This window comes from Syngnathus scovelli, chromosome 10, assembly GCF_024217435.2.
Source record: "Syngnathus scovelli strain Florida chromosome 10, RoL_Ssco_1.2, whole genome shotgun sequence".
NCBI classification, from domain to species: domain Eukaryota; kingdom Metazoa; phylum Chordata; class Actinopteri; order Syngnathiformes; family Syngnathidae; genus Syngnathus; species Syngnathus scovelli.
This window is the reverse complement of record NC_090856.1, coordinates 103,612-126,446: the sequence shown is the minus strand read 5'-3', so window position 1 is coordinate 126,446 and position 22,835 is coordinate 103,612. Positions and strand designations below refer to the sequence as shown.

The following is a 22,835-nucleotide window of genomic DNA, read 5'->3' as shown; positions in this document are numbered from 1 at the left end:
TCCCTCCCCACACTTCAATGAGGAGACGTATCATGGAAAAGCCACTTTTTAAATACATTTTATTGTGCACTTGGAGTCTCCAGGGTTGTAGAGAAGTTTCGTCTAATCCCTCCAGGTGCTGCAGAGATACTTTTACAATCTGTTTGGGGGATATTTTTTTGTTCCCTTCAATTATATTCATTTCCTCTGACGCGTTTTTATCGATTACATCCGTTAGGGCGGGACTACCAAACAAGGTAGTGGGTGTGGCCAAACAAGGTAGTGGGTGCGGCCAAACAAGGTAGTGGGTGTGGCCAAACAAGGTAGAGGTGTCGCCAAACCAGGTAGTGGGTGTGGCCAAACGCTTTTGCAAATCCGCCATCTTTATTTCTCGGAGAGACCGTTGTAGTGCAAACAAAGTCAAGGATGCCGAAATGGAGATGTTCCGTTGTCGGATGCACCAATCGTCCCCCAGCATCAGAAGCTCAAACTTAAGTGCCTGGTTGAGTTTCGTTTTTTGTCCTGCTTGTCTGTGCGAAGCACTTCAAGGACGAGTGTTGCAGAAATCTCTTGTCGATTTCGAGAAGGATTCGCCCAAAGTTTCATTGCGTTTCAGTTCCTTCCCTTCGATCTATGGAAACGACGGACACAGTGAAGCGGTAAGCTTGAGATGACACCAAATTGTATTTCACTTTTGCAATGAACGAATTGGATACTCCGCCTGCAAGCAAGGCTACAGCAGAGCAGATGAATGACATACATACTGTAGTCGATGTTGAGTGCCACCTTGCGGAAACTATTATTAATGGCGGCGTATCGTCCATCAATTATGGACAGCGTTGGACTCGATGTGTTCTAGCAGTTTAAGAACTGTTTTTGAAGCTGATGCATTGTAACGCTCGAAAGCGGTCTCAATTGAACGGCTGGCTGTGTTGTTAGGTCACGAATAGGAATGAACTGAGGATTTTAAAACAAAAATGAGGATAAAAAATGTTCGCTTGTCATGCTAAGATAAACATTGAAATGTATTGTGTGTCACCTTACTGTCGTTGTACAATCATGCAATTGTGTTGCCGTTCTTCTTCTTTTTTGCGGACACGTTACACCGAAGTCATGTGTTTTACTGGCAGACACACACTCGCCTTCTTCCTACAGCTTTTGTGACTTGACGTGTTGATTGTTCAAAATAACGGACAACATCTGTTGCTGTCTGTTTGTACGACACGCACGCATTTTCATGTTTGGGGGTATGCGTGGGTCACCTTTCATGTCAGCTGCTTGAACCGACGTTCAAAACCATGCGAATCCTGGTGTAGCAACTCATTTGCAAAAGTGGCTGGAGTGCATGCCTGTGCTTTCTCGCGCGCGTGCACTATGTCTTCCGCTCCCTTTGCTTCAGAGCTCGTGTTCCATCTTTGCATCTTAAAGAGTTGGATGTCCTCGCATTTACAGCTAGGCTTGAACTAAAACGTGAGAATTTGTGAGTAGTACCTATGTTTAGGTTAGTTGATATTAGTTACGTATTTGAGGCGCGTCCAAATAGTTTTGCCCCGCAGATGTGCTTCCCAACCAGTAGGTGGCGTTGTCTTCACGTCATTCCCACACTAAAGTAGACAGCAGAGAGAGAGAGAGAGAGAGAGAGAGAGAGCCTATATATACATATACACGCACACACATATATATACCCAACGTGCGGACAGAAAGTGGCTTTGGCTTGTACATGCACTTGTCTGGCTGGCAGTTGTCGCTGTGAACTTGGACGTATAATGTATGCTGTAGCTGGAAGGTTGTGAGAGCCATCGTTTGTTCTCTTGATTGTTTTAATGATACACAAAATATGACTTTTGACACATTCTTTGTAGATACAGCCAAGTTTGGTTCTGTCTACGAGGGGACGCCGTCACGATGCGTGAAAAGCAGTTTTGCACCAAAACGTTGTCATGCTCTTGTCCTCGTCTCCTTGAAGTCTTTTTTCTTCCGTGTCCTGTCCACGCAGGGCTCCTTCTTTCTGCACGAAAACGTCTTGCAGTTGTCTTATCATCTTTGTATCCGCCGCGCCTGTACACACGTGTCTGACGTGATGGAGGAGCATTAGCAGCTAGCTCCCTGTGCTGCTGACTTGTCATCTGTTACACTTGATGCGCTCTTAAATTCAAAAAACAACAACTCTGTGCAGCACACGCACATCACATGTGTCTTTTCATGTGCAGCGCCAGGTGGTCAGAGCGCGAGAAGGCGCGCTCACACAAATGGCACTGGAAGGGCCTGTGACCGGTGTGTTTGCGGAAGTGGCGCGTCAGCTCGTCGGAGCGAGCAAATTTCCAGCCGCATCCCTGCCATGTGCAGTGGTAGGGCTTCTCTCCTGCCAAAGACAACAGATGACTCAGTGACGTCAGAACCGGGGGGGATCGGCGGCGGCTGCTGCTGCTGCTACTGCAGCTGCTGCCGCTGCTGCTGCTGGCTTACCCGTATGCGTCCTGAGGTGCGCCTTGAGGTGCGAGCTCTTGGTGTAGGTCTTGCCGCATCCGCCGTAGGTGCAGGTGTGGCTGGCGGTGCGCTTGCGGGGCCAGGCGCGCCGCCCTCTCCTGGCCTTGCTATCCATCAAGTCCAGCGGCGACGACGGCGGCGTCATCTGCCCGTACGAGGCCGGAAAGCGGAGATGCGCTCCGGAGGAAAAGCAAAAGTGGAATTGCCGCTCGTCCAAGCTCCGCGGGAAGGCGGCGATCTCGTCGGGGCTGAGGGGCGGCGTCAGGTTTCCGGCGACTCCGGGAGGCGAGCTCGCCGGACGGGGCTGCGGGTGGGAGCCGCCGCACGACGGCACGTCCCCGACCGAGGGCCCGTAAGAGTCGGGCTCCGGCTTAATCCACGGATGCGCCGCATAGGAGTCTGTGAAGCGAGCTCCAGAGTCGTGGAAAGCCGACGCACCGAACAAGAAGCCGCCCTGGATGCTTCCCGACTGGAGGCCGTCCACGTCCGAGTCGTACCGCAGCAGCTCGCCCATCAGGCTGCTGCTGCTGCTGTATGCTGGCGGAGGCTGAGCTGGCTGAGAGGGGGCGTCCACGTCCGGCAGGGACGCGTAGTCTTGCTGCTGGTACCCAAGAGCCCTGCCATCCAGAGTCCGCTCGCAGGCTGTCATGGAGTCTGCACTCATGGCGCTGTAGGCCAGGATAAAGTCCAAGTCCAGGAAGGTGTCCAGGTCGTCATCGTCCTTTGGAGCTCTCCTCCAGACCTGTGGAACAACAGCGCACGCACGCGCGCACGCATGTGTCAACATTGACATCCTCTTTCCAATCTGCTCCAATCCCAGATGAGCGCAAAGTCAAGTGCTGGCATATGTCAGGCAGTCAACGTCAGACGCAGAGCAATGGACAGACACCTCTGGACAATTTAGCCCCTCTTCCATTCGCGTGCACAAGATCCAAGCGCTCATGCGGACAACGGAACCGACGCTGGCCATCTGATAGCTGTGCTCACTCAATTTACATACCTTCATAGTTTCGTGTTCAATTAATCTGACGCAGAAGATGAAAATCCACACGCGAACTCGACACAGGACATGGAAAGAGAGCACTCGAGCACTCGCTCAATTGGTGCCCCCGAAACAGAAACACACTTCAACAAATGGACTTACTTCTTCCTTCTGCGTGGAAAAAGTGGAGAATGAAGGTAAAACGGTTCCAGTCAAAGCCATCTTGCTTTGTTTGTTCAATCAAAACAAATGAATCAAGACGAGTGCAAAGGAGTGCAGATGTGTCAGGTGGCCGAGCCCAGCCGGGCCAGGGGAGGCGGTCTGAAAGCGAGAGAGAGAGAGAGAGGAGCAGGGCCGGAATGTCGGCGAGGAACAGGGCCGGAATGTCGGCGAGGACCAGGGCCGGGTTGCTTTTAAGCTGCTCCGGGGCGCAAAGCCGCCCCGCCCAGCCGTTCTGGCCCCGCCCAGCTGCTCTGGCCCCGCCTCCGCAGCAGCACAAGTTGTCAAAGAAGTCGGGGAGAGATTTCTTTCTAAAACTGACTTCATGTTTTTGGTGGGGCACACTGCAAAAATGGTGAGTGAATAAAAACATTCGATTCAACCTGAGAGCAGCAATCAATCAGCCAGGCAATAGATGGAGTCGACTATTTGGGAGGATACATTTGTAACATTGACTCAAAATCTCTCCTTCTTCTGAGTGGCTTTCATTTTCAGGTCAAATTTCACATCAGATCTCTCTCGAGCTAATGCAAGTGCGTAAGGCAGCTTTGTCTCTAGAGCGCCTAGACTAGCGTCTTTTCCCAAATGTCTCCACATGCATCTATCTATCTATCTATCTATCTATCTATCTATCTATCTATCTATCTATCTATCTATCTATCTATCTATCTATCTATCTATCTATCTGTCTATCTGTCTATCTGTCTGTCTATGGCAGCCTGACGCTCGCTCCCCCATCCATCTGTATAAGTCACCTACCTTTGTTTCTAGAGCGTCTTTCACAAATGTGGCCCTCTCGGCATGCATCCATCCATCCATCCATCCATCACAGCCTGACACCCCCCCATCTGTACGTTTCTTTGTCTTCTTCTTCCCCGGTTTGTCCTTGCCCTCAAGAAGGGATATCTTCAATATCTCCAACTAAGGCCGCCAATTGATGAAGGGCTGTTGCAGAAAATTTGGACTTGACCTGACTTGATCCTTGCACTGGTGTTGAAACTGGTTGTGTTGCGTGCTGCGATGGAAAGGAATGTCAACACTGCCTTACTTTCTTGACATTTGTTCAAAGGCATTGTTCCCACTGATGTCAGTTGAAAACCTTCAAAGACATCAGCGGGTGTGTCGCGGCGCCCATTAAGTAAAAGTGCTAATGACACCATCGGGAGGGATCCTCTGAGTGCGCCCGGCGCCGTGCAACTGGAGGGAGGGAGGAATGTCTTACGTGAGTGAGTCAGAGGGCAAAGCAGGTAGGTGGCTGTGTGAACCAGACGGTAGGATGGGCTCCGATCCTACCTTGGCTCGTTACGTGACTCATTCCGTTAATAAGGTGAGTGCTGGCCTACGCGCATTCTAGCAAATGCGCATGAGCTGATGGCGCCGCAGCTCCGGCTAGTGCGCTTGTTTTCGGGGGTGAGCTGGCCAGACAGGGCCGCCGCGGGTGCACCACATCTCATCGGCCGGACATCACGTCGCCAAATGAGTCCCACGCTGTTCCGTGCGCTTGCTTCAAACGCAAATACTTGCTACTGCTACGTACTCAATCCAGTAGTCCCACTTGAACATGAACACGTGGTGGTAGTATAAGCGCTGGTTCTGTTATATGCCCTGGTCGTTGTACAAAAACTGACACTTGGCTACCTCGCTACTCACAACGGGACATTTCCCGGTACGGTATACAAACACTGCTAACCGGCCGCGGTTATGCACATCCCTTACCAAAGTGCCTGTTTTTGTACATGCGCCTGCCGGTCCTGGTACTGGAGACACACTTTCCATGGCACTGGACCATGCATATTTGATTCTATTTGGTGCAAGGTATATTTGGTCTTTTGTGTGAACCGGCACGAATGGACATTTCCACCTTCGTGTTTGTCTCGTTTGTCAGCAGCGCCTGCCACGTCGAAGGAGTGGCTAATTGCTAATGGCTGACAAATGGCACGTCGGCGACAACATCAAAGCTCCGTTCGTCACGAGGAAATCTCTTCCGCTTGCGTTCGGCGTTACCACAACAAGCGATGTTGCCGTGACAACCGGCAGTCAACCTTCTTATTGTGCCATTTGACCTTTTAATGTTTTTGAAATTGTCCTTACAAGAACGTCCAAAGGTGTGGCGTAATAATGCCTGCTTTGAATGTTTTGACTAATGTCTATTTGTTATGTCGCTATTTAATGCCTTTTTGAAATCACCTCTGTTCCTTGCGTTGTTTTCTATCGTGGACTTTTCTTGTCTGGTTTATAAGCAGTTTTTAACTGTGTCTGTTTTCAACTTTTTCCAGTCTTTGTGTTGAATGTGTCTGCTTTTGAATGCTAAACTGTGAGGCGGAAGTGCTAACCATGCATCGTATGTACTGCAAGCAGCGGTGGATGGATGGATGGATGGATGGATGGATGGATGGATGGATGGATGGATGGATGGATGGATGGATGGATGGATGGATGGATGGATGGATGGATGGATGGATGGATGGATGGATGGATGGATGGATGGATGGATGGATGGATGGATGGATGGATGGATGGATGGATGGATGGATGGATGGATGGATGGATGGATGGAAAGTTCCATCTACTTTTTGTTGTAGCTTGTGAAGTCCCCTTCGCTTTCATTCCAACTTGTTGAACTTTCTAACAACCTTGTTTTGTTTTGTTTTGCTTTGCTTTGCCAGCGCGTCTTGTCCTCTGTGACGGCCGGCCGGGACTGCGAGTGTGCTTGCGGCGTGAGCTTTTATAGGCGGGTTATTTTTAAACGTACGCCCCCTTCCTCTGGTTCCCCCGGTTCCTTATTACCGAGCTTCCTCAGGAAGTGGGTCCGCTTGGAAGGCGCTTCCCGCCAGCAAGCTGCGCAGGAGAGCCCCTTTCCAGTCGGAACTGACGGCTCACGCACTTTCACACTTTGGACCTTCTCCGAGGCTTGTGCAGTTGGAGAGAAATGGAGCATTCGCTCTTCGGTCAGTCGGTGGAACCTGATTGAGTTATGTCATCATGACATAGCCCTGATTTATTTTGATTTGATACATTTAGTGGATTTTCAAAAGGGATCACTGTTTAAACACAAACAGGTCATTTGTGGCGCATTGCATCACACTGACGTCATTGGCGCATCCACCACAGCGCACGTGCCTCTGTGATTTCTTGGAGCACCGCCGTTTCCGGAGGCCTCCAATGCAGCGGTGGCGGCGGCGGCGGCAGCAGCTGCGCGGGTTTCCCCCTCAGTTGCCGTGACGACTGTAATCCCCGTCACCATAACAAAGCGCTTGGCGCTGGCTGGCTGGCTGGCTGGCTGGCTGGCTGGCTCGCTCGCTCGCGTCCTCCTCCTGGTTTTCCCACTTGGGAGTTTTGCCAAAGATTCTTGGAAACAATTGTCACTTGATCATCCTCCCAACGTTGACTTTTGCCCGTCAAATTGATCCCAATGCTCATTGTAAGTTGACTTTGGTTTACCATTTTATTGTCTTATTTGATTACTTGCATGTGTGTATTGCCAAAGGACTTGTTTCCCTGACCTGCGCTGGCCGAGCTCACACACACGCACACAGGTGGTGAGCTGAGCTGAGGTGAGGTCATGCTCTCTCTCTCTCTCTCTCTCTCTCTCTCTCTCTCTCTCTCTCTCTCTCTCTCTCTCTCGCTCTCTCTCTCTCTCTCTCTCTCTCTCTCTCTCTCTCTCTCTCTCTCTCTCTCTCTCTCTCTCTCTCTCTCTCTCTCTCTCTCTCTCTCTCTCTCTCTCTCTCTCTCTCTCTCTCTCATGGTCTCACTGGCTGTTTGCATGCGTTTCCCCTCACTCACTCACTCACTCACTCACTCACTCACTCACTCACTCACTCACTCACACAGTCCACACAAAAGCTTTGGCAGGCTCAATGCACGCTTAATGCTTTTCAATATGAGCACCCAGGTATCATCACTCCAATTGCAAAAATGAGAAGCTCAAGTCAGGTGTTGGGCAGACAGGACATGTCATGTAGCAAATGTTGACAGTCCGCTACATGTTGCTAAATTGTGTGCTCAACTGTAGCATGACCAAAGATGCCGTGAGCTGGTATACCTCATAAATTGACGAGTCTTTGCTCCTCAAACTGTTTTTCCCCCCATTTTTCCTGACAGCGGAATGTGTAGCGTGTGCGTCACCGCTCGCCATCGTTCATGACTTGAATGTGAGCGTCCGTACAGCCGACACCTTCTTTTATACGGCTCACCAAAATAAGAGCTGCCTGATTGGCCCGGCCGTGAATCATGCACCGCCAATTGGAGACTCGCACTTCCTGTTATGTGAAAGCTGTTTCCTGTCGATAGCACTCTTGCCCAGTGTGTGTGTGTGTGTGTGTGTGTGTGTGTGTGTGTGTGTGTGTGTGTGTGTGTGTGTGTGTGTGTGTGTGTGTGTGTGTGTGTGTGTGTGTGTGCGTGTGTGTGTGCGCGTGTGCGTGTGTGTGTGTGTGTGTTTGTTTGTGTGTGCGTGCGTGCGTGCGTGCATGCGTGTGCGCGTGTGTCACCCTATAAATATAGATGTCATATATTTCACACATTATTCGATTTTTCTTCTCTGCCATCCAAACAGCGACGTGCGGCCTTTTTCGAGCAGTGAATTGCTGCTGCTGTCACGGCAACTTGGACATTCAAACCTCCATTGAGCTTTTTTGCTTTGAATGTTTGAGCTCCACGGATGATGTGCAAACATACGACGCCCTACTCTTCGTCCTCCTCCCTCATGTTCACGCTAGTCGATCCCTGCCCTAGCGCGACGAGGCGAACGGAGGCCACGTGTCCACGTATAGTGCGTTTGACGGACAGGCGCGTCAAATCATCAGGCGTGTTTTCCTGGTTCCCCAGAGCAACGGGCCCTCAACACATACTGGAATTTGACACGCTTGCAAGCCACCGCTGCCACCCAAACTGTTATGATGCTTTTGATTTCACAAAGTACAAAGCGCATCATGCTGCAATTTCAACAGATGACTATTTGCAGTTCTTTACCACTAATTAAATGGATTGTATTTGAAAAAACCAACAAACAAAACAAAACTATTTTTGGGAGCTTTGTTTCAAAACATTGAAATGATTCTCTAACACTTGATGACTTATGCTTATTCATTTATCATACGATATTTTGTATGTAGTGGAAAGTGCTTTTTTCTGTTTGTAAGAGCAACTTATCGGCCGGCATCCATAATCATTCCACGCCAAGCAAACGCACAGAGCAGCGCAGCGCAGCGCAGCGCAACGCAGCGCAGCGCAATGCAGCGCAGCGGCGGATCCGTCGGGGTTCCCCCAATATCTCTGGCGGCCTTCTGATGACTTCCACATGTCTGGCAGCCGGCCGGCCGGCCGTCAGCCAGCCGGCCCACCACTGATGCCTTTTTTCTCATTAGTCTGACGTTGCTCTCTTTAGGAATGTGCACACACTTTTCTCCTTCTTGTTCTTCTTCTAACATTTCCCACTTTCTTAATGCCATGCCTACACTTTGATTTGTTGTTTTACTTTGGACATTGGAGATTCACGTGCGCACACACACCAACTCACTTGGTCCCATTTCACACTTCAAACGTCACTGATGTTTTGTTTGAAAAGATGGAGTCATGTTGGTGAGCTCATGATTTTTGCTCTTGCTGCACCCTTGCATCATCTCCACGCACACACATGCACGCGCACACCAACACGCACACAATCGTACACATGGACGCACGCGTGCACACGTTTGCACATCTATACATGAACGCATAAACGCGCTCACACACTCAATGTCAGTATGTAGTATATATTATGTCAACGACAACATCCAATAGTCTCAACACTGATGTTTTTTTTACCTCCACCAGGGATCTTATCGTTTCATTGGCAGAAATAATAATGATGAAAATATTGGGAAATCTGTCTTTTATTATGACTTGTGTTTGTGCGTGTGGTCATTTTTTTCTCGAGGCTGTGCTGTGCTGTGCTGTGCTGTGCTGTGCTGTGCTGTGCTGTGCTGTGCTGTGCTGTGCTGTGCTGTGCTGTGCTGTGCTGTGCGTAGAGTTTCGCCTTAAGCCATCGAAACGAACGCAGTACACGAGATTGGAAAATGACAATGATGTTTTTGCACATTTTGCGAGCTGAGCCGAGCCGAGCCGCGGTGAATGACATCCCCACCGTACCCAATCACTGCTTCAGCATTGGGCCTCTCTTACCAGGCTAGATCTCCAACACTCACAATTGTGTGCGTACGTGTGTGTTTTCAGCTAACACAACATCACCTGCTGGAGCTTAGCCTTTGAAGTCAGCACACGTGATGTGAAAAATAATAATCAGTCACAAGCACAATATTAGGACGACTAATACGAATATTTCAGCTTTCCTGGGAATTGTCTGGAATCCGGAATGCAGACCTGCTCCGCCAAACTGGGATTGAGGAATCAGCACAAACATTCTGCTAAAAGAACTCAACACATGCACACCCAAAAATCATCTTTCCCTATTGAATGGGATGGGAATGCCTTTCCTCTAGTCCAGTCTTCCCAAAGGGAAGAAAAAGAATGCAAGTTGTAGAAAGTTGTCTGTAGAGCAATATTTCTATCTCTGGATGGATGCGGGCCGCCCTGTTGAACATTCCGGATGAAGCGCTAATGAACATTTCATCTTCCGAAGTCATGTTTATTTGGAAGGCTTGAAGAAAATGTGCAGATCAAAGAACCTGCGTGATGCCTAATTTACTGTACATACATTGAGGATGTGTTTGCGGTGTTCGTACGGAATACTTGGATGAGATGATGATGATGATAATAGAAAGCAAAAGAAGAGCCCTAAAATAATCAACATGCTAATAGAAGCACGAATCATAGGGCTACATTTGGATAACTTTAAACACAAAAACAATGTTTCGGTTAAAAATATAAATAGCACAAGGTCTTGAGGATATCAATATAGGTTAAGTACGTTGGAAATGTGGACCTATTGTTCCGTCTTCATTCGGCGTTTGGTTGCTATGGAGAGTGTCCACCAAAAAATGGTCACGTTGCGTGGGTTGCGTGTGTTGATTTGCCATCATAAATGACGGACAGTCGCGTGAACCAGTAGAATATCGCCGAGCTTGACCATGGCCAATAAGAAGGAAGCTCTCGACAGACCGCTCCCTAGCTAGCTAGCTAGCAGTTAGGTTGAGCGCAAGCCAAGCAATGCAGCAGATCAACAAGAGGCGATGTCGGCTCGATAGAATAGTTAATGGTAAGCCAGCTACGACTTGCGTCAACTCTATCTTTCACACCATTTAACAGTAACGTCTTTGTACAGTTTATACGGTTGTGGTCGCATGTTGGCGTATTTTCCATGATCCTGTGGCTGGTTCAACATTTCCGTTCGCTGTCTTGCTATCACTTGAAATGTCATGTTGCAGGGATGGATGCTGTGAATTGCATGAGCCAAATTCAGCCACTCTTATTTAAAGATTTATGCTAGCAGCACTTTCGGAAGAGTGTATTGAATGAGGTTATTTGCAGAGCCAGTATGAAGTGCCACTCATGACGTTAACATGGACAAGTATGAAAAGGTGAAGAAAATTGGGGAAGGTTCATTTGGAAAGGCTGTCCTTGTCAAAGCCAAGGAGGATGGCCACCAATATGTCATCAAAGAAGTCAGCATATCTGGGGTAAGCTTTTCCAATAACATGTACATTTTGCAACTTTGCCATGGAGCCATAACCTATCTATTGGTATGATTAGATGTCAGACAAAGAGCGGCAGGAATCTCGTAAAGAAGTTGCAGTTCTTGCAAACATGAGTCATCCAAACATTGTCCAGTATAAAGAGTCTTTTGAAGGTATGTATGCTTGAGTACTGGAGACAGATGAAAGAATTGTGCATGATTGCGACGATGTTATTTTAAAAGATTTTTTTCCTCGTACCATGACAGAAGGGGGGTGTCTGTATATTGTTATGGACTACTGTGAGGGTGGCGATCTCTTTAAGAAGATAAATTCTCAGAGCGGAATGCTTTTCCCAGAGGAGCAAGTAAGTTCCAAAATGGCAATATTAGTGAAGAGTGTTGAGGACCAATGAATTGCTCTTCCCTATGAAATTGCGCAAAACATGCTTGATCCTGAGAATGTCTTCCCCTCTAGATTCTCGATTGGTTTGTGCAGATATGCTTAGCCCTGAAACACATCCATGATAGAAAGATCCTTCACAGGGACATCAAATCGCAGGTGCCATGGAACCACACAAATGCACTTTTCTCACACCTTTTGTGTTGGGCATCAACGCGACCAAATGCTCCAATTGTGTCTTTCCGCAGAACATATTTTTGACAAAAGATGGCACTGTGCAACTTGGCGACTTTGGGATTGCAAGGGTGCTTAATAGGTATAAAAGCTACCAAGAAAAATCAAGCCATCACAAAGCATATCACATTTTTGGTTTGTTTTTTCCAGCACGGTCGAACTTGCAAGAACGTGTATCGGAACCCCTTATTACCTTTCCCCGGAGATCTGTGAAAATAAACCGTACAACAACAAAAGGTAATGGATGGCCCGTCACTGCATGTTTCGGTTCACCTTTGCTGAGTAAGCAAAGCGGAATGCCCGATTGAGTTCACGTGAAGCACTTTGCTCTGCCAATTGCATCTCGCTTGCCGGCTGATTCAGCCCTGTACAATTCACTTTGAATCATGTTTTGTGAAATCAGTATTGTCCTTATCTCTCTCTCTCTCGCTCTCTCTTTCTCTCTGTTTTGTCTCCCTCTAAAGTGATATTTGGGCTCTGGGCTGTGTCCTGTATGAGATGTGCACCCTTAAACATGCTGTAAGTATTCTGGCAGACAGAGTTAAGCTAGGCATCTGGACAAAAGTCAGCGTTTGCACAGGAGTAGGACAAAAGTAACACAAAGCAATGGTTGCTTTGTCAAATTGGACTTGTTTCTTTTGTCAACCAATCCTAAGCATGTTTTGAATATGTATCTGCTCAGTTTGAGGCTGGAAATATGAAGAACCTGGTCCTGAAGATCATCCGTGGCTCATACCATCCTGTGTCTGTTCATTACTCCCAAGAACTGCGCACTCTTTTGGCCCAGCTTTTTCAACACAACCCTCGAGAAAGACCTTCAGTCGGCAGCATCCTGGACAAAGCTTTCCTCTCTTGCAGAATCCAAAAGTTCCTCAGCCCAAAGGTGTGGCAAAATTCTAAGCTTGACCGTTGTCAGGTCCAAAAGCTTTCTTCTTCTTCTTCTCCTCCCTTCATTTAGGTTATTGCTCAGGAATTCCGCCACGCTTTCATTCACAAGCAGCCTAAACTAGGCGTCCATCAGGGCTCGGCAGGTAAGCCAAGCATTTGGGCAAATGAAAAGCTTGCTTGATAAATTGAGCATCTGTTTGTTTTTGGATCCAGCCTTGTGTTTGCCAAATCCATCCATCCATCCATCCATCCATCCATCCATCCATCCATCCATCCATCCATCCATCCATCCATCCATCCATCCATCCATCCATCCATCCATCCATCCATCCATCCATCCATCCATCCATCCATCCATCCATCCACAAATCCCCCTGCTGTGATTGATTGTTTCATTTTTTTGATTGGACTTGTCACTAGCCAAGCATCCTGCCCATGCTTCCATAGCAGCAACAGCAGGAGCAACCTCTGCGGGCAAAATTACCAAACCAGCATGCAAATACGGAGTGCCTTTAACTGCCAAGAAGGTGTCGGGAACAATCAAAGCCAAAGACAGGAGGACGGCTATTAAACATAAAGCGGTTAGTAGACTACATGCTACTACTCGCTTAGCCCATTCTTAGGTTTGGACCTTGTGGTATGAATGTTGTCACCTGTTTCCTCTCCTCTGCTCTGCTCTGCTCTGCTCTGTTCTGCTCTGCTCAGGCACCGGCATCTGTCCACCGAAGAGTAAGTCAAGGGGAAGAAGAGAGACGCAAACAGGTCCGCGCGCTCGCATTTTGCTTCATTTCCAAACGTTTCCTTTTGCGGTACCTACTGGCAGGCACAGGTTCATGTGTTTTTCTGACCAAATGAGTTTTGGCCCATACTTTATGGCAGGAGTTGATCCGAAAGAGAAGGATGGAGTTGATTGATAAAGAAAAGAAACAGCAAGAGCAGGTACACACACACAGACACTTTGAGTGGGAGGGAGGGAGGGAGGGGGAGAGAGAGAGAGACTGACGACGTATTGCTGTCAAATGCACATTTCTGTGTTCCACTCAGATGTTGTTGAAAGCAGAGCAAATGAAGCGCTACGAAAAAGAAAAGGTGGGTACGCATACCTGGGCTGTGTGGAACGATAGACCGATTGACCGAGCGAGCGAGCGAACGAGCGCCTGCGCACGTGTGACTTTGGCTTTCATTTGTTTTCCGACACGTAACCTCGGAATTGTTATCCTATTGACGCAAGGAAACGTGAAAATGATGTATTGATACGCCCCTCTGTATACCCAACTCTTTCAGATGAGTCGCATTAACTATGCCAGGGAGCAAGGCTGGAAAAATGACATGATGTCAAGTATTGGAAGCCCAGAGAGGAAGGTATTTGTTATTCATGACGTATACGTCCCACTCTTTTAGATTCAGTCTATATTTTTTCTATTTGATGATGATACACAGTAAGTAACCTTGTACTTGAATCCAAACAAAGTGTTATTTAGGTGGTGGAAAAAAGGCTGGTGCAGGTGCAAGCGCTACTCTGAGTAGAAATCCGTATGAAAAGTACCACGCCGCCCTCGATCAAATGGCTCAACGACATTCAATCGGCGGGGAGGGATCGGCGGCCGGGCCGGGCTCTCCCGTTCGGTAATTTCCCAGGCTTCGTGGCGGCGGCGGCGGCAGCGGCGTCCTCCTCCGTGTCAAATCCGTATTGACGGTGATGCGTTTGTTTGCAAGGGGTGTCCCGGCCGCTGCCGGCCCCGTGCTTCCCAATGGCCGCGGCCCGCTCGTCAACCCCGACGCAGTCAAAAAAGAACTACAGAGACTGCAGGACGTTTCCAAACAAGCCCATATGAGCAGGTACCGTACGCAGCCTAATTCGAGCAGTCGCACAGCAATTAGATTTTTGTGCTTACCGTATCGTGCGTGTCCTTAGGCTGAGGACGCCTATTCCTGTCGAGCGAGCGTATCAGGTTGAGGAGTTTTTACAGCGTAAAAGAGAAGCCGTGCTCAACAAAGTCCGGGCCGAAGGGCAATTGGTGAGCCTGTTTGAATGACCTACCGGCATATGAAAGAATTAGGGCTGGAACGTTTCACAATAAATCCCCCCCCCCCCCCCCCCCCCCCCCCCCCCCCAAAAAAAAAACCCAACAACAACAACAACACTTACCTATATTTGTAGTTGTTGAAAACCTCCAGACAAAATATTAAGAACATGACTCATTTGATTGGTTGATTGATTGAACATTTATTGATCCCCGTTTTATATTTTAACATTTTATATATTTTACAATAACATAACATGAATGGGAAACAGGGTACTGGTCAATACAGGGCGCTAATCTATGGAGCTCAAGTTGGTTCGGCTCATTTAACGAGGCCCAGAGTCAACAAAGAGGAGGAGGTAGGAGCGTGATCCTCAATGCTCACTCTCCCATCCAGCATGGCTTGTCTTCTCATCGGACATCTTCACCTTCATGCCTGCCACTCGCCGATATTGCAATCGAGCAACCGGCATGCTTGCACAGCGAGAAATGCGCTCATGCTTTTTTTTAACATTTACTTTTGGCACAAAAATACATTTTTTTTCCTTTTTTGCTACGAACGTACACCCTTATTCTGTATTTCGTCGTTGGCTCTTAAGTTTATTTCAAATACTTTTTCTTCATACCCATTGTAATTGACGTCTTTGCCAGGAATACTTAACAAGGCTCAGGCAGATCCGCTTGCAGAATTTCAATGAGCGCCAGCAGATCAAAGCTCGACTTAGAGGAGAAAAGGTAGGTTGATTATTTCATGGAGACATTATTTTCCAGACCTTTCAATATCTACTTCTTGAGCGTCTTTTGTGCTTTGTGTGTTGCAGTACGATAGCGACGGTTCAGACAGTCAGGAGTCGACTGAGGAGGCGGAACTCAGGCGCAAAAAGATAGTGGCTTTTAAAGTGAGTTTGCTTTTACGTTTCAAAAAAACAAAGACTTAATAATAGGTTAAATGTAAACCACATTGAAATGACTGAGCCAATCCTAGAATTATTAGTCCAAAAAATGAACACATGTTTTGATGTCCATTCCAGGCCCAGGCTAATGCCCGTGCCGCTGTATTGAAAGAGCAGTTAGAAAGGAAGCGACGAGAGGCTAATGAAAGGGAAAAGAAGGCATGGGATGACCATGTAAGTACTCTGTTTCCTTCTCAAAGACACAGACTGTGTGTCAAGTCTAATGGAGTGACTGTCAATTGCGCAAGTTTGCAGCTCAGGAAGACGTCACGTCGACCACCTCGCAAGCCACGACTGTCAAAAGTTCGGTCCTGCCAGAATCTCAAGCTCCCGTTATACCCATGACTGTCGCCCTGAAGAATGTCGGAGCGGTTGGTGCAGTCGGAGCGGTCGGTGCGGTCGGAGCGGTCGGTGCAGTCGGAGCGGTTGGTGCAGTCGGAGCGGTTGGTGCAGTCCTTGCGCAACGCTGCGAACGACTGCTTTTCTTAAAATGTGCACATTTTGCAGATGACGCTGTTAAAAGAGAACCTGCCTGGCACAGATGCGGTCATGGTCGTTCAGGTGCGATGACCCCCCCCCCCCCCCCCCCCCCCCCCCACCCCACAATGTTTGTATTTTGAGAGGTAACATTGTATATTTGTTGTCCCCTGTGTTAGAGTGAGAAGAAGCAGATCTTGAATAGACTGAATGAAAATTTCAAAGCTCAGAGCCCTGCGGATGAAGTGCCGGAGTCCACAGCGGCTGCAGCCAAAGAGCAAACTTCGGCTTTCCAGCAGAAAGTGCCTGACGTAGAAAATCATCACTCCGTTGAACAAAAGAAGCGGGATCCGGCGCAAGCGCCTGTACTTCAACCAACCTCGGAGGATTTGTGTGCAACCGCATCCTGTGAGTGGAGCTTCAAATAGCGTGCTAATTCTTACCTCATTTTACAATATACAGCATTGAATGACTAAGAAGTTAAGATTCAATTCATGTACAAACATTTGAATGTCATTGCACCCTTCAAACTCATAAATGACCCAGGAAGTTGGGTCAATACGTTGGGTTGTTTTGTAGGTCAAATAGAAATTCCTGGGGCCAGCTTTTTTTTTTTTTTTTTCTCTCTCTCCCCTTTCCTTCTTCTTCTTCTCAGTTGTACTGCCCTTTTGCGGGACAGCAACAAGTGATACACTCCTTGTCTTTTAATGCGAGTTTCAAGAAATCATTTCTTCCCTTGCTGCTTCAGTCTCTCCAGCCGATGGTCCACCTTCTGGCGGAGACAGGAAGAAATGGGATGAGGGACTTCCATTTGTTCTCTCTGTAGCCCAACAAACCCTAGAGGAGACATGCATCCCAACAATAGGTGGGTTACTATCAAGGGGATCGACTCTGAATTGTACTTTTAGCAATAGCGCGCATCGTGTCGTTCATCGTCGTAGCGCAAGTCACATGATTCTTGACAGATTCTTGTCACTTTAAGTTCAAGCAAATGTCATTTGATCACCTTTCAGTCTTGATATTTTTTTTTCATCAAATGCGCTTGTGTCCATTCTCAGAACAAACTGTGGGTGAGGTGATACAGATGGCTGAAGGTCAAAGGAAACTTTGGCAAATGAGTCCAGACTGTCAGATACTCAAAGTACTTCATGAAGCAGAGGTTCAGCCGCTCACTCAGTCCTTGGAGACGCTCGGCGTAGAGGCCTTCCCTAGCCCCGGTTAGTATTGGCGTCTCCCTCACATGTGGGTGGGTCAAGTCCGATGGCGTCAGCAGAATACAAAACAAATATAACTAGAACTTGTCAATTGCTTTCTTGTTGCTTACTGGATTGATTTATTTATTTATTTTTTCTTCTAAATCTAGTTTTGTCAAAGTTCCATCTTGGAAATGCGCATCTACTGTTTCGGGCAATGCTTTTGTGACTGCCTGTATAGAATGTCTGTCTGTCTGAGCTGCAAATTGACATCCTCAAGTCACCAATCTCTTCTCAGATAAGCCAAAGCAGATTGTCGCAGAGCTTGCAACGGCAACGCCGCAAGAGGACGTGAGCTCCAAGGACAGGACGCCTCCCACGGTTGAGGCCGAGGTACAGACGGAACGTATTACCTCCTATCCAGAAAATGTTAGTGACGTGGAAGGACACGTACAGCGTGCGTCAAGCATTGCTGAGATCCAGGGTGAGTATTTCATTTTATCATAGCTCTTTTTTTGTCTTTTTAAGTGGATTGATGGTACAAATAATACCATTTATATCTTGTTAGATCAAGATGTGGAATTAATGGTTTTGGAGGACGTTCCTAAAGCATCCCACATTTCAGTGGGTCTGCTGCATCTCGCGTGGGAGAAGCAAGACCAACAGCCACTGTAACTAGGCACTTTTGTCAATTTTTTTTTTTTTTATTCAATAGTTTTTAGCAGTTCCACTCTCGCGATGGTTCCCGGTAGCGGATGTTCAGACGCAGGTGGCGTAACGTGATTTTAGTCAATTTGATGGCGCGAGCCGACAGATTGCGTGCTCGTTCATAAATGTGAAGGCTCCCAATCATTTCATTGAATACATTGTCATCGCAAGTCTATTTGTTTTGGTCATTTGAAGTGCTGTTTATTTTTTTTTTTTTTCTCCCCAGGTTACCGAAGGACGATCTAAAGCAAGGAGCGGCAGCGGGGAAAGAGGCTGCGGGAGAACTTGATGGTCATCAAAGGCTTTCGATGACATTTTACCTCCAGTATATCATTTGCTCACTACTAATGGGAATCCACCCTTGGTCATTGTTTGCAGGTTTCTCCGAGCCCCTGTTTGTAAAAGCGTGCTCCCCAGCTCACAGACGCACGTCCGCTCTGGCCCTCCTCTCGGCTCAGGCTTCAGTGGACCAATCCTCTTCCCTGGTATCTCGCTCGCGCTCCGTCTCGCCTCTGCACTCCAAGCAGCAGCGCGCTCTCCTGATTGGACTCTCGACAGGCCTGTTTGACGCCAACAACCCCAAGGTACGGCTGTGCCAATTGATCTTTCCAATACGTACTGCCGTTCTTTTGTGACTATACACAGAATAAATATCCTTTTGTGCCATTTGAATTCCATTGCGCAATTGATGGCATTGGGATGACTTGTAAGTGACCTCTAAACTCTGCCGTTTTCGTTGATTTGACGTCATACTGGCAGATGCTGCGCACGTGCTCGCTGCCAGACCTCAGTCGAGTCTTCAGCTCGGAGCGAGACTCTGGCGTTGCGATGGAAGACTGCGTGGCTCCAAACGCCAATGGGGAGGACGAGGACGAGGATCAGGACCGAGCCAAAGATGACGAGCAGTCGGAGACAGAGTAAGAAAAGCGCACTCGAGCCGCCGCCGCCGCCGCCGTGTGCTTCAGCGTCCGTCGACGTACGTAAAGCCGCGCACGTGCCTGCTTTTTAGTGCATACGAGGATGAAGACCTGCAGGACATCAGGGCGTCCATGGAGCGACTGCTGCAAGAAGAAAGTGACCTCATGAGCAAACTTCCACATGATGGAAGAGGAGACTTTAATGGAAATGCTACAGTTCGCCGAGACCAAGACCTTTTCAACAGCATCATTGTAGAACTTGAGCAGGGAAACGATAAGATGGCTGTAGGTGAAGATGATGATGATGATGTGGAAGAAGAAGAAGAAGAAGAAGATGAGGAGGATGAAGAATGCTCAAACGGAAGCGCCATGGAAGCAGGAGAGCTGCTCAGCAATGGTGCGGGAGAAGAGAACCACACTGGCAAGCAGCAGCAGCAGCAACAACTTGATGAAGAATGGCAGTCGGGTAAGTGGGCATTTTGCAACGATTCTGCACAATGACAAAAAGCGCTGGATACTGTCACTATTGAAAGCTACCGTAGCGCTTGATCTGAAACGTGCTTTTCAAATGATTCTTTTTGGTAGACAACAGTGAGGAGGACCCGGAAGGACAGAGTGAGCTTTACGACAGCATCTACAGTCGCTTGGAGGAGCATCGCTTCAACTTGGAGCAGCAGATGGGCTTTGAGAAGTTCATTGAGGCCTATAATCACATCAAAGTGTGCAATGCTTCTGACCGTCATCCATAAGTCGTCAAACACTCGACCGACCGACCGAGTGTACCGTACCATCTTGTTTCAGGCAATACGTGATGATGAAGATGATAATATCGATCTGGGCTCCAGTTTGGCCTTCCGCATTTTGGGGAATGAGCACCAGCATCTGTATCCAAACATCCTTCATCTTGTGATGGCAGATGGCGCATACCAAGAAGGTCAGTGACTTTTTCCCAAACACACTTCACATCTTTTATGTATGTAGAACGCCAAATGCTGCTCTCTATTACAGGTAGAAATGGCACTTTTTGTCCTATATCTTCCTTTCTTTCTTTCTTTCTTTCTTTCTTTCTTTCTTTCTTTCTTTCTTTCTTTCATTAACATTGTTCCCAAATGCCTGCCATCAAACAACAAAGACGAGTCTTGCCTGGAAACATTGAAATGTTCCCTCACCAGCATTGGCTCGCAATGCAACAATGACCTGCGCAGCACACAGAACTGCGCGTGCTAATCGATGGCCTTGTCACATTGGCTTTCTTGATGTGCTTTTCTGTCTCTCTTTTAGGCAATGATAAGCGTTTAGAGAAGTGGAGCCACTGGCAATCCTGACGATTTGCTTTCCTCCTACAAAGGCTCATGTTGTTCTATGTATAGTGTACAATAAAGCTAGAATGTTGCTTTGACTCGCTTTAGCTGATAATATCTTAGACGCGGTGTTGATTTTACTTCTACATGTTCTTGAGAAACAATGTTCCCCCTTTGCTTTTTCAATGAATGGAATGTGAATTCCAATGATTTGTAAATAAAAGCGGTAACGTTTCACCGTGTGCTGTCAAACATCTATACATGTAAAATCCTTATCTCGGGTGCTCCTTACCATCCATGTTCCAAATGACAGCCAGCTCACTTTCAGGATCAGTGTACCAGGAATGAGTTGGAAGCCAGTTTTTCTTCATTTTTTTTTCTTTCAACTTTTGAACTTGTTGTCACACACAAACTGTTGTCTGTATTCCTCAGGTATGCAAACTAGGCTGCCGTATGGTGCCAAGGTAGTAAAGGTACTGTAGCAAGATTGCTGTGTGGAATGTGTTGAGGGAAGACTGAATTTTTCCGCATATATAAGTAAAGATGACATGAAATTGAATCATGTTGAAATTTGTACAAAATAAACTTTTTGGCAATATGATAAATGCTTCTTTTGTTATGATGCTTGTTGGTGAATAATTGTTAAATCACAACTCAAACTGGGAAAGTAACTTTAGAGGTAACAAAGTGAAACTTCCTCTGTTCGTTTGATTGGCCCGATTGAGTTTTTGACTTGTTACTGATTGGACAAAAGACTCAGCTAGGTCTGTCTGTTCAACGTCAACAACAGAAAAGTTGTCACGAATGCCACTTTATTTAAAAAAAAAAAGGAAACCTTATGCGACACTCAATGGAGGAATACATTTTCTGATGTTTAATCAGTGCATTCATTTGACGCTTACTCCGTTTATCATTTGTTTCCTGAAGGAAGTCATTGGAATCTACTCAAGCAGATGAGTGGAGTGCACACACCAACAGACGGGTGGGTGGATGGGTGGGTGGATGGATGATAGATAGATATAGATAGATAGATAGTGTCGTAGGAAATTACAACTCTTCTTTCTTCTTTAGGATGATCTGCCGCACCATGTCAGCTATTTTTGGACGTAATTCTTCAAGCGAAACCTGCGGTCCCCACGCATCCACCACTTTTCCATCCACGTCGATAAGGTATTTCCAGAAATTCCAGTCGGGCTCCTTCCCAGAGGACTCTGTTGGAAACAAACAAAATGACAATCTTCAAATAGTCTTTTGGTTCATTCCAGTCGCAAACGTGCCTTTTGTCAAGAACATTTGATTTGCCATTTTGCTATGGCTTTTGACATACTTTGGCGCGGCGCCCGTTTCTCCAGTTATTTTGAACTCACCAACAAGGTACTTGTAGACGTTGTTGGCTCCTGTTCCTACCACAGCAATTTTACTAAAGAGGGGAAATGAGGCTCCGTAGACTCTGCGCACAAAGCTGTCAATCTCCTTGTCACTGCCAGGTTCCTGCTGGCCAAATTGGTTGCAGGGAAATGCCAGGACATTGAAGTGATACGGCCCCAAGTCCCGTTGCAGTTTCTGAAGGCCTTTGTAGTGTTCCTCGGTGTAACCGCATTCACTGGCCACGTTCACGACCAGGGATACCTGGAGGAGGAAAAGAAGAATCCCAGAAGAAGCACAGATCAAATCAATACTAGCTTTTAGAGCCCTTGCGTGTCATTAGACAGGCAATGTGGTCAAGTCACATTCTTGGCTAACCGGTTGATTTGGACGGGTCAAGACATGCCTGTTTTCAAAATTCTTGAATCAAATTTGAACCAAGCAAAATATGAATCCCGCCTTGCCATGGGCTGGGCCGGACCGGACCGGACCAGATGATGCTCAAAGTCATTAACACACAAGTCACAACTGCTGAATACCTCCGTTTCAATCAAAAACGTCCAGTAAGATTATTGTTGGTGCAGTGGATCATATATGGTGTGCTCGTCGTGGCCGTGACCTTTGAAGAAAGTTCCGAAAGTTTGCAGGCCAAATTGCCACGTAAGCCAACTGGGCTCCCTTTTATAGCAGCATCCATCGGGTGCGCGATTTGGCACGCGAGCCATCTTCGTCAAATAACAACAAAACTTCCGTATGCGTGCGCCAAGTTTCACGCAGAGGGAGACTTTTACACAAGCCCGGAGTACGGCAGCGGTCAAATGTCAAGACTTACCGAGCCCCTGTATTTTTCAAGCGACACCAATTTCCCTCTACTGTTCACAACTTTGAAAGTATACAAATCTTTTTGTTTGCTCGCTGCCAGGCCGAATAAAACTAGCAGCACGGGGAGAGTTGCGGCGGAAAGCATCTTTCTTGTTGAAGCACCAACGACTGGCGCTGGCTGTGTTTCACTTCAGCTGCGGCGTCGCTCGGCGCTCGGCGGCGGCGCTCGGCCCCGGCGGCGGCGCTCGGCCCCGGCGGCGGCGCTCGGCCCCGGCGC

The 22,835-nt window shown here is 47.6% G+C and overlaps 3 protein-coding genes and 1 long non-coding RNA gene across 8 annotated transcripts; 1 reads left to right on the top strand and 3 right to left on the bottom strand.

Moving 5' to 3' along the window:
- Window positions 1-342: 342 nt before the first annotated feature.
- On the bottom strand, window positions 343-1,231 carry LOC125974813 (uncharacterized). Its single transcript, XR_011087622.1, has 2 exons — window positions 1,019-1,231; window positions 343-610 (listed from the first exon to the last, which is right to left on the bottom strand). It is a non-coding gene; the product is annotated as an uncharacterized lncRNA (long non-coding RNA).
- nek1 (NIMA-related kinase 1) lies at window positions 488-20,606 on the top strand. Of its 5 annotated transcripts, none has more exons than XM_049729446.2 (36): window positions 488-638; window positions 11,132-11,280; window positions 11,354-11,450; window positions 11,544-11,641; window positions 11,752-11,835; window positions 11,925-11,992; window positions 12,061-12,147; window positions 12,375-12,429; window positions 12,593-12,793; window positions 12,869-12,941; window positions 13,219-13,379; window positions 13,504-13,560; window positions 13,678-13,737; window positions 13,843-13,887; window positions 14,083-14,160; window positions 14,270-14,424; window positions 14,515-14,637; window positions 14,714-14,816; window positions 15,095-15,181; window positions 15,474-15,557; window positions 15,644-15,721; window positions 15,854-15,949; window positions 16,024-16,218; window positions 16,283-16,336; window positions 16,432-16,660; window positions 17,001-17,117; window positions 17,311-17,469; window positions 17,744-17,929; window positions 18,014-18,116; window positions 18,380-18,444; window positions 18,532-18,737; window positions 18,913-19,070; window positions 19,163-19,536; window positions 19,656-19,789; window positions 19,872-20,004; window positions 20,352-20,606. In XM_049729446.2, exons 2-36 carry the CDS (start codon window positions 11,164-11,166, stop codon window positions 20,393-20,395), a joined length of 4,164 nt encoding a protein of 1,387 aa, XP_049585403.1. In that variant the 5' UTR covers window positions 488-638; window positions 11,132-11,163; the 3' UTR covers window positions 20,396-20,606. The 5 variants fall into 5 exon arrangements, with proteins under 5 accessions (XP_049585403.1, XP_049585423.1, XP_049585413.1 ...); XM_049729466.2 differs by lacking the exon at window positions 488-638 and adding an exon at window positions 9,648-10,859 and having other exon boundaries at window positions 13,246-13,379; XM_049729456.2 differs by lacking the exon at window positions 488-638 and adding an exon at window positions 9,649-10,859 and having other exon boundaries at window positions 16,024-16,200.
- LOC125974797 (Krueppel-like factor 2) lies at window positions 1,782-4,830 on the bottom strand. The gene is made up of 3 exons (XM_049729614.2): window positions 3,611-4,830; window positions 2,446-3,208; window positions 1,782-2,341 (listed from the first exon to the last, which is right to left on the bottom strand). The coding sequence occupies exons 1-3, from the start codon at window positions 3,668-3,670 to the stop codon at window positions 2,166-2,168; spliced, it is 999 nt and encodes a 332-aa protein (XP_049585571.1). The 5' UTR covers window positions 3,671-4,830; the 3' UTR covers window positions 1,782-2,165.
- Window positions 20,607-21,138: 532 nt separating the features above from the next.
- Window positions 21,139-22,813, bottom strand: gpx7 (glutathione peroxidase 7). Its single transcript, XM_049729642.2, has 3 exons — window positions 22,569-22,813; window positions 21,739-22,000; window positions 21,139-21,582 (listed from the first exon to the last, which is right to left on the bottom strand). Exons 1-3 carry the CDS (start codon window positions 22,701-22,703, stop codon window positions 21,419-21,421), a joined length of 561 nt encoding a protein of 186 aa, XP_049585599.1. The 5' UTR covers window positions 22,704-22,813; the 3' UTR covers window positions 21,139-21,418.
- Between the last annotated feature and the right edge of the window lie 22 nt (window positions 22,814-22,835).

What these genes read in the sequence shown, in the direction of transcription:
- gpx7 (XM_049729642.2), bottom strand. Translation starts at nt 22,703, where the DNA reads ATGCTTTCCGCCGCAACTCTCCCCGTGCTGCTAGTTTTATTCGGCCTG. An exon ending in TTGAAAAATACAGGGGCTCG is followed by an intron (nt 22,001 to 22,568) that starts GTAAGTCTTGAC and finishes TTCCTCCTCCAG; the next exon opens with GTATCCCTGGTCGTGAACGT. An exon ending in CGTCTACAAGTACCTTGTTG is followed by an intron (nt 21,583 to 21,738) that starts GTGAGTTCAAAA and finishes TGTTTCCAACAG; the next exon opens with AGTCCTCTGGGAAGGAGCCC.
- LOC125974797 (XM_049729614.2), bottom strand. Translation starts at nt 3,670, where the DNA reads ATGGCTTTGACTGGAACCGTTTTACCTTCATTCTCCACTTTTTCCACG. An exon ending in TTTCCACGCAGAAGGAAGAA is followed by an intron (nt 3,209 to 3,610) that starts GTAAGTCCATTT and finishes GTTGTTCCACAG; the next exon opens with GTCTGGAGGAGAGCTCCAAA. An exon ending in GCACCTCAGGACGCATACGG is followed by an intron (nt 2,342 to 2,445) that starts GTAAGCCAGCAG and finishes TGTCTTTGGCAG; the next exon opens with GAGAGAAGCCCTACCACTGC.
- nek1 (XM_049729446.2), top strand. Translation starts at nt 11,164, where the DNA reads ATGGACAAGTATGAAAAGGTGAAGAAAATTGGGGAAGGTTCATTTGGA. An exon ending in AAACCGTACAACAACAAAAG is followed by an intron (nt 12,148 to 12,374) that starts GTAATGGATGGC and finishes CTCCCTCTAAAG; the next exon opens with TGATATTTGGGCTCTGGGCT. An exon ending in AGGCCTATAATCACATCAAA is followed by an intron (nt 19,790 to 19,871) that starts GTGTGCAATGCT and finishes ATCTTGTTTCAG; the next exon opens with GCAATACGTGATGATGAAGA.